The 8,840-nt window shown below is 34.9% G+C and overlaps 2 protein-coding genes across 3 annotated transcripts; both read right to left on the minus strand.

The window, feature by feature from the left end:
- Window positions 1-593: 593 nt before the first annotated feature.
- Window positions 594-2,041, minus strand: LOC17875098. Its single transcript, XM_023777774.1, has 4 exons — window positions 1,938-2,041; window positions 1,551-1,744; window positions 1,388-1,463; window positions 594-1,315 (listed from the first exon to the last, which is right to left on the minus strand). The coding sequence occupies exons 1-4, from the start codon at window positions 1,977-1,979 to the stop codon at window positions 680-682; spliced, it is 948 nt and encodes a 315-aa protein (XP_023633542.1). The 5' UTR covers window positions 1,980-2,041; the 3' UTR covers window positions 594-679.
- A 2,968-nt stretch (window positions 2,042-5,009) lies between these two features.
- On the minus strand, window positions 5,010-8,176 carry LOC111829080. 2 transcript variants are annotated; one of them, XM_023777775.1, is made up of 10 exons: window positions 7,908-8,176; window positions 7,333-7,820; window positions 6,597-7,219; window positions 6,367-6,522; window positions 6,153-6,284; window positions 5,964-6,070; window positions 5,783-5,856; window positions 5,516-5,584; window positions 5,334-5,423; window positions 5,010-5,266 (listed from the first exon to the last, which is right to left on the minus strand). In XM_023777775.1, exons 5-10 carry the CDS (start codon window positions 6,197-6,199, stop codon window positions 5,177-5,179), a joined length of 477 nt encoding a protein of 158 aa, XP_023633543.1. In that variant the 5' UTR covers window positions 6,200-6,284; window positions 6,367-6,522; window positions 6,597-7,219; window positions 7,333-7,820; window positions 7,908-8,176; the 3' UTR covers window positions 5,010-5,176. The 2 variants fall into 2 exon arrangements, with proteins under 2 accessions (XP_023633543.1, XP_023633544.1); XM_023777776.1 differs by lacking the exon at window positions 5,516-5,584.
- Between the last annotated feature and the right edge of the window lie 664 nt (window positions 8,177-8,840).

The raw sequence follows: 8,840 nt of genomic DNA on the forward strand, positions 1-8,840 counted from the left end.
AAAAATATACCCTAACCACTATTTGTCAACCCAAACTGAAATATAATTTCATTTAATTGTAAAATATAAACCCTAACCAATATTTTGTCAACCCAAACCAAAATATAACTTTGTTTAGTTACAAAATATAAACTCTAACCACCACTTTATAAACTTAACATGCTAAATAATTTATAGTGTTAAACTTAATATGCTAAATAATTATGGTTTATTTATTATGGTGTATTTTTAGTGTTAAAGTTTTAAATAATATTCTTAACATGCTAAATAAAATGTGATTTGACATAGGTATTTTTTTTTTTGGGGGTCTACGGTTTGTAGTTTCCCAAATATTATTCGTTTGCTAGCACCGATAATGGTGTTAGCGGCAATGTCTAATTAAGAGATAATCATATAATAACGTATAATTTATTAATGGTGTCACTGAAAGGCTTTGCTAACTCGTTATCTAATAAATTAAACATTACGGTAAAGCACATAGTTTTGACTAGAAAGTGTTGGTAAAAAGTAATACAATAAATTGTTCACGTAGGACAGACCAAAACAAACCGGAACAGAAAAAGTTATCTAAGAAGAACACTTAAGATCAACCATAACAAAGACATTAAAGGATAATACATTAAAGTATCACAAAGACATTAAAGGACAGCTGAATTGTTTACACCCACCAATGAGCTACCTACTCGACCCCAACAAGGATTATTGCAGATATAAATTTCTTCAGCTCGGGATCCAATTGCTCGACGGTCAAGTCACCACACTCCTCTAACCCATCGGTTGCATGTGCGTGTATCAAAAAGATAGACTTAATGCTAGAGTCTGTAGGCCACTTTACCTGCGGTATGCTAGATGGCCTTGAGATGCTGAAATGGGTGGTTGACCTCTTCCTTTTCCCATGATAAACCCCATGCTGGATGAGAAGATATGGCAGCATTAGCGCAAAGGGTTGTAGTTCACCAAATCTATCATGATCTTTCCGAAGTTGGATATTGGAGTCAAGAACAACGATGCTCGTGATGCAGAGATCGATGCACAAAGACAGCCAATGCTTCCTATCAAAACTAAATGGCGCATAAAGGAAGCCACCTTCGGTAAATAGCTCAGTACGTCCACTTTCTCCACCACCTACTAGTTGCGCAACAACGTCGCCAGGAAATTTGAATTTCCCCTGAGCAGTGGATTTGGAAAACTTTGGGAATTGGCGAAACAACAAGGATACAAAATTCGTATCTAACAAGTCAACTCGCAGTTTTTCACCATCAAGGTCCTCAGTTCGTAATAAGTGCCGGCTAAACTTGATCAAAGCGTCCATGACCTGGCAAATAGGGTAGGTCAAAGTTATCTACAATTTACACAGCTATGAATGAATGATAATAAAAAAATTTACCTTGGCTAAGAGATGTTTTTTCCTCTCTACTATATCAAGGACCTCTTTGACAGAAAGAGAAGCCTCACCACCAAGACTGATTGATATGTGGAATCGAATAGAACCACATAGTTAATACACCATAATCTACTCGAATATATCATAAGACAACATTAAAAGGTACCTGGAGGACTTCAACTTTTTAATAGAATTCTGGAACCCTTTCTCAGGGTCATCTACAAAATTAGGATCCTTTACGACCGGGGGAGGGTGTCCAACTAACAGTTTAGTCTTCTTGTCAAACTGTAACCGGCCATCCAGCTTAGTAGAAAATTTCCTTAACCTTTTGTTCCTCCTCCTAGGGACAGCTACAACAAACTTTGCAAAAGTACACATTAGTTAGTAAATAAATCAATCGGTATATGGTAAAACAATTCTTATATAATAAAACACTTGTTTCCCAATTTCCGTATTATCATCTCTGTCCTCGAGGGGAGGAGGCGTGTATGAATAAACAAACAACCAACATTGGCGGAAGCAGAATCGCTGAACACAAGTAAAAAAAACTAACCTGACTCCTCCGCGGCAGGACCGAATCCTCTACTTGGCTCATCAAAACATTTACTTCCTACATTGATAAGAAATCCTCCCGAGGACTTGACACTCTAAGATGGTGAAAGATATTCCTAAGTTTCAACGGACGGTGAAGCCACGAAGAACAAGGAAGGTGGAGCGAATTGTCGCACAAGAGCTGCGGAAGACTCTTCATTTACCGAACTTGAATTCCTTAGATATGACACACTAAGACGAATTCAAGGGTGACAATGAGAATCACTCTCGACAAGACTCCTGGATATGATACGCCAAGACGGATCATGCATTGATTAATAGATATTACACACCATTAACCAAACCAATGGATATTACACACCATTGACGAAAAATGATAAACACTTTCAAAAGGTTCCAAAAATATCAAAAATGTTTATTATTTTTATTCATGAGATAACCTCATTATATAGAGGGAAAATACATCAAAAACTTCCATAATAATAACTCAACATGCAAAGCATCTAGGGAGATGATATTCAAACTTTAAAGTGCATGTAAGAGAGAGAAATTGACATAATTAAATGTTGTTTTGCTATGTACTAAAATTGATTTTCCTTCATTCTTTTTTGGGCTGAATCCACTTAATTGAGGTTCTCTCATGGATCAAGATTGTATAACAACTTGGTTTGTAGCTTAAATCATTCTAACCCGTTTGGAAATCTTCGTTGAATGCACGCATATCTGAATCCGGTAAACTGGAGAACACCTGATTTGTAAAATCAATAACTTTTAGTTTGAACTCCGTTTGACTTGATTCTTTTTCGAGGAGTTTTGTTTTTGAGCTGAGCATCTTTTCCAAGTAGTTTTGCGCATCAATTCCTCGTAATTGAGCAGATTTTCTTCGAACAATGACGACGTATCTTGAAGCTTCCAATAATCATATCATACTCTCCCTCTTGAAAAAGATTTGCCCTCAAATCTGGATCATCATCTTTTTTTTTTTTTTTTTTTTTTTTGTATTTTGCTTTTTTTTTTTCTTTTTTTGTGACAAAAATATATAGATAAAATAGAAAAGAAGGTGAAAGACAAAAGATGAATGAAAGAAAATGAACAGGTGAGAAGATGATGGAATGATATAATGATAGACCGAGCTTAGAGTGTTGCTCTAATACCAAATGATAAGAAATCTTCCCGAGGACTTGACACTCTAAGATGGTGAAAAGATATTCCTTAGTTTCAACGAACAGTGAAGCTACGAAGAACAAGGATGGTAGAACGAATGGTCGCACAAGAGCTGTGGAAGACTCTTGATTTACAGAACTTGAATTCCTTAGATATGACACACTAAGACGAATTCAAGGGTGACAATGAGAATCACTCTCGACAAGACCCCCTGGATATGACAGACCAAGACGGATCATGCATTGATTAATGGATATTACACACCATTAATCAAACCAATGGATATTACACACCATTGACGAAAATGATAAACACTCTCAAAAGGTTCCAAAAATATCAAAAATGCTTATTCTTTTTATTCATGAGATAACCTCATTATATAGAGGGAAAATACATCAAAAACGTCCATAATAATAACTCAACATGCAAAGCATCTAGGGAGATGAAATTCAAACTTTAAAGTGCATGTAAGAGAGAGAAATTGACATAATTAAATGTTGTTTTGCTATGGACGAAAATTGATCTTCGTTCATTCTTTTTTAAGCTGAATCCACTTAGTTGGGGTTCTCTCATGGATCAAGATTGTAGAACAACTTTGTTTGTATCTTAAATCATTCTGACCCGTTTGGAATCCTTCGTTGAATGGACGCATAGCTGAATCCGGTAAACTGGAGAACACCTGATTCGTAAAATCAATAACGCTTTCGTTTGAACTCCGTTTGACTTGATTCTTTTTCGAAGAGTTTTGTTTTTGAGCTGAGTATCTTTTCCAAGTAGTTTCGTGCATCAATTCCTTGTGGTTGAGCAGATTTGCTTCGAACAATGACGACGTGTCTTGAAGCTTCCAATAATCATATCATAAATAGATAGGATAATATTAACTGAATTGAGCTTATATGCTTGACCATCGTCTGTTACCATGAATATAATTATACTAGTTGTTGACCCGCGCTGCGCGCGGGAGTTTTATAATTGTTTTTTATATTTTGATTTTTCTTTGTTTTCTGTTTATTTTTATTGTTTTTACTGTTGTTTTTGTATTAATTTAGTATATGAAATGTTTATTTTTATTTGTTTAACTTTGATTTAGGTCAAATAGTAGCTGTTAGAACCTTACATTTCAAAAGCCTTCAATTCTTGTAGGCCAAATTATTCTGGTGAATCCACTTATTTATTTATCCAAGTGTTTTCATTTTACTTTTTAGTTTTTTTTTTCTACTTCTTATGCCTAAAATCGGTTGTGTTTTCGTTTGAGGTGGCTTCGGATGACATCAATTTAGTGGTATATCTATCTGTATAGTATAAATATCTTTGCTTTGTATTTTGTTTTTGTATTTAGCCCCATTAATCAAAAAATTGATCATTACTTTATAAATAGATACTTGTTTTATTTATTTTGGACATTAATGTTTTTTACTATATTATTTATTTTCTTAAAACCACTATTGAATATAAAATAAAATAAAAGCTAAGTTATGAGGTAGAAAAGAAATTAAAAACTAAAGTGTTGTAATTCTAAATCAATGTAAAAAATTAAGATGAATGATGATGTGGGGTTTATATTATACATTATATTTGTTAGTATAATCGATAATTAGTAAGTTTTTTTAACCCTTAATCAATTATATTTTTTAGTTTTATAATGTATAATATAAAAAAAGACCTTTCATATTCATTTTGGAAAAACTTATTTACATAGGTTTAAATATTAAAATTAAATGATAAAATGGTATAATTAATTTTAAAAATTTAACAATAAAATGAGGTGGATGATGATGTGGCTTAAGGAAAAGAGAGAAAAAGTTAACTTTATATATATAGATTTTTGATTAATTAATAATTAATAAAGAACTTATAATTATGTATGACGACTTGACTGACATATGATAAAATTAAATAGGTAAATTGATACGGCAATATATAAATTAATCGTTAAAATGAACGTTGCGGGATTTAAAATAATATAAACGTTAATAAAATATGTAGCAGATAACTCCTTATATGGTTTAATACACTTGGATCACCTTTGATTTTAGCGGGCAGAAATAGTTAATTTGAACAAGGGTAACTCTAAACTTAATAAGTAACCATGTCGGTATCCATCTCAACAGGACCGGCCTCACTGATAACACCTAACACGACAGCGTCAGCTGTAGGTTCCACCACCTGAGGCAGTTTAAACAAGGGTTAATATATCTGTAATTGGAAAAAGGTAAAGTAATTAAGAACATACTCTATCTTCTTCAGCTCCCTCAGCTAAGGGTGAGGGTAAGGATTGTACTGCAACACTTTTGATAACTCCCACACCAGTCTGATCCATTATCTGAGAGAAAGAAAAAAAAAAACATCTACACTAAATTAAGCATTGCAAAGAGCGCAAGCAAATGAGTTATAAGATAACAATCCAAAACTTACAACAACGGTATTAGGATTAATTTCAACGGGTTTGTCATGCGCAATGTCCTTAACGGAAAACTCACAAAACTTCAAGAAAAATAAATACATATTAACAGCAGACTAATTTGTCTCATTAAACAAAGTTTGCATCCTAATTGAGATGATTAATGGTATACTTAATCTAACTAAACAATACATTTAAAGAAGTAAAAGATACCCCATACAAAACAACTAATCACAGAAAATAACAGTTGAAATAGCATAGCTTATAAGAATAAGCCTAACCTTCACAATAGCGGTAGATGACTGCATGTTACGGCATGCTGTCTGGTCAGAGACTTTGGCAGAAGGGTCATCGGGCCTGCCAACAACACACAAATCAATTAAATTTAAACTAAACATCCAAGATCAAAGATATATCCTAACACCGAGCGTATCAGTAAACAAAAACAATGTCAATCACTAACCGGTGACTTATCTGCTGCACTGCCAAATGCCTTCCCACGGTCACTGTCACCAAAACTGTTGGCACCGAGCGCTGCTTCAACGGTTTTATCAGCCAAAATCTTGATACTGGAGAAAAGAATAATGCAATAGGGCTGAGCATAATATTATACTTAAAAGAGAAATCTAACCGATTAGAGGAAGATAATACCTCTTGGCTGCCAGTATCACCAGACAAACGATTTTTAGTGCTGCCATCAGCCATCCCTATAGCGGTGGAAGCATTGTCTTCAGCGGCAGCACCAGCCACTTGATCAGACTTAACACCACCATAATCTAGTGCCTGGAGAAAAGAAAAGTGTAAAGGGGCTGACCATAATAATACATTTAATAAAGATATCTAACTGATTAGATAAATATAATACCTCTTGGCTGATAGTGTCACCAGACAACCTATTTTCAAAGCTGCCTTCACCGGACCCTTCAGCGACAGCAGCGCACCGTTCTACAACAACAGCTTCTACCGCGCCAACAATCGGTACTACCCCGACCTGCAACACCTCCGGCCTACTCCCGGCGACCTACACAGATGATGAGATTAATGTAAAGGAACAACATAAAAACAATGTGGAAAACTTAAAAAAAGGTTGCAAACCTCGGTTGGGATGGAAGAATAGCACGACATGATCTCCATAATTGAGCTGTCAACAATGTCAGGATCAATAACGTTATGAGCATCCACTGCAGATTGTGGAGCATTAACATTACACCATTCAATAAAGGGGCAGATGGAGGAGGCACAGCTGCTTGCTTATCGGCAGCTCCTTCTTTATCCAAAGTTCTAGCAGATTCAGCCAATATATTTGGATATTTTAAAATCTAAGTGGTAACACCTTTGATGATACGGTCCTCTATAGCAACAAGTTTTGAATCCAGCAATCGCGACAGGGTTGCAAGGTTTCATGTTCCGGTTAGTCCAGAGGCTGCTCCCGAAGAGGAATGTTCAACAGTACTTAACGCAGTTTGGCTAGTGGGAACAATCTGACCTTTCCGAGCACGGATAATTTTAGCCTTAACACCCCTTTTCTGTTTCTTCGGCGCCAGCTCAAGCTGAGATGGTATATAGCCACCGGTAAACATATCGTTACTGAATAAAAACCCCTTTGCCGCGAGGGAGACAATGTTATCAACCGCCGGGACTTCTGAATCATCTTCCCAAGTCAAATCCTCCTTAGGCTCCAACTCGAGATCAGGGATTATTATTGGGTCGACTAGTAACTGCATATAAGAAAATTTAAACAAGTAAGCACTAAATACATATTTAGTGAATAAAGTGTTGATAAGGAGATAAATTAAAGATTAAATGATAAAACGAAGTATACTAGACTAACCTCGCAATTGCAATCTAGACGTCTGGCGTTAGCAATCTTCAATGGTACTGCGGAACGGTGTCCTACTTCGAGCACCGGTTATCCATCAGAATCGCTACAATCGGGCTCCTCAGAGGGGGATTCTTCTTGGATGGTCGGAGCTGCTTGCAGAATCACTAGCTGTAGAGCGTATAAGAGACCTTGAACAGCAGCACAAGTTGTAGCCAATTGCTCGACATCTATCTCTTTGATAGACTTCATCATCATTTCGAAAGACAAACGGCCCCAAGGATAAGAAAGGAAAAAATTTAAATCCTCAGCCATTTCAACGTGCCAGAAACCCATCAACTAGAGCCAAACAAACATATATTCGCGCATGTCTTTGTCTTCCACAATTTTGTTCTGAAAATCATGGAGAGTGTCTTCATTTTATTGTAGACATTTACCCTTTCCCCCAAAGGTTCTTCTCCGAAGGCAATGAGACGGTTGGGAAGATCTAGATCCGCCATCTAGTAAGAAATATAGAAAAAAATTAAAAACAAAATCCCCAATAGGAAAAAAAATAAAAACGAGTCTAATCGATACACAACACTTACCAACTTGACAATTTTCTGATGGATAAGAAGCGAAAAGGGCGGATTTGACCAACCAATTTTAGAGAGTGAGACAGAAGGGGGGAAACTACGACCGGCGTTGCGATGTTTTTCTCGGCAGAGAGATAATACAGAATAAAAACCAACGGAGGATTTTTAATGTGGATCGAGGAGACGCGACTGTTGATAAGCCGATATCTATATGCGCCGTTTGATACATAAATGACAACATCTCTATTTAACTTCTCGATGACAAAATCAAAAAGAAAGATATGATCTCTGCTCAGTATAGAGTCAATAGAGTACTCTATTGTGGTAGCTATAGGGAGAAGATTGTCTTGAAATTTATCAGCTAAATAAGATTTTAAGGGGTGCATGGATTAATCCCTATATTAGTAAAAGAGAAGTACAAAAAGTGCTTACGGGTCGGGTTAATTTCAAAAAATTACCCGAAATTTGTAATTGGATCTTTCAAATTGGATAGATTAATGGGTTTGGATACATACACCGGATACTTTCCAAATCTAATTTTAGGATTGTATTATTTCCATAACTAATTATAAGATTTACTAATATTTCTCTAACTAATTTAATACAATCTATTTAAAAAATATTATTCTTCTTTCACTTTTATTTGATATTATTTTTAATTTATGATATTATACTATATAAGATAAATATTTAATAAAAATTTAACTTTTAGTTTGCATATGTTGCAATTTGAATTTTTCAAAACGGACATATAATACTCAACTACACTCGGTTAAATATTTTGGACAATGGTTTAAAATCATTATAAGTATGACCAATATTAAAACCATTGTTACATGAGCATATTTAAAATTTCAAATAGTTCCAAAATATTATAAATATAAGGTTCAAATATATAAAACTTTTAGAATTTAAAATATTGAAATATTTTTTTGACGACATAAA

Source organism: Capsella rubella, unplaced genomic scaffold (assembly GCF_000375325.1).
Source record: "Capsella rubella cultivar Monte Gargano unplaced genomic scaffold, Caprub1_0 scaffold_8, whole genome shotgun sequence".
NCBI classification, from domain to species: domain Eukaryota; kingdom Viridiplantae; phylum Streptophyta; class Magnoliopsida; order Brassicales; family Brassicaceae; genus Capsella; species Capsella rubella.

Coding starts and splice junctions, on each gene's coding strand:
- LOC17875098 (XM_023777774.1), bottom strand. CDS start 1,979: ATGAGCCAAGTAGAGGATTCGGTCCTGCCGCGGAGGAGTCAG. Junction 1,745..1,937: donor TCCTGCCGCGGAGGAGTCAG/GTTAGTTTTTTT, acceptor ACTTTTGCAAAG/TTTGTTGTAGCTGTCCCTAG. Junction 1,316..1,387: donor AAAAACATCTCTTAGCCAAG/GTAAATTTTTTT, acceptor CCTATTTGCCAG/GTCATGGACGCTTTGATCAA.
- LOC111829080 (XM_023777775.1), bottom strand. CDS start 6,199: ATGGCAGCACTAAAAATCGTTTGTCTGGTGATACTGGCAGCCAAGAG. Junction 6,071..6,152: donor GTGATACTGGCAGCCAAGAG/GTATTATCTTCC, acceptor TCTTTTCTCCAG/TATCAAGATTTTGGCTGATA. Junction 5,424..5,515: donor TTAATCCTAATACCGTTGTT/GTAAGTTTTGGA, acceptor TCTTTCTCTCAG/ATAATGGATCAGACTGGTGT.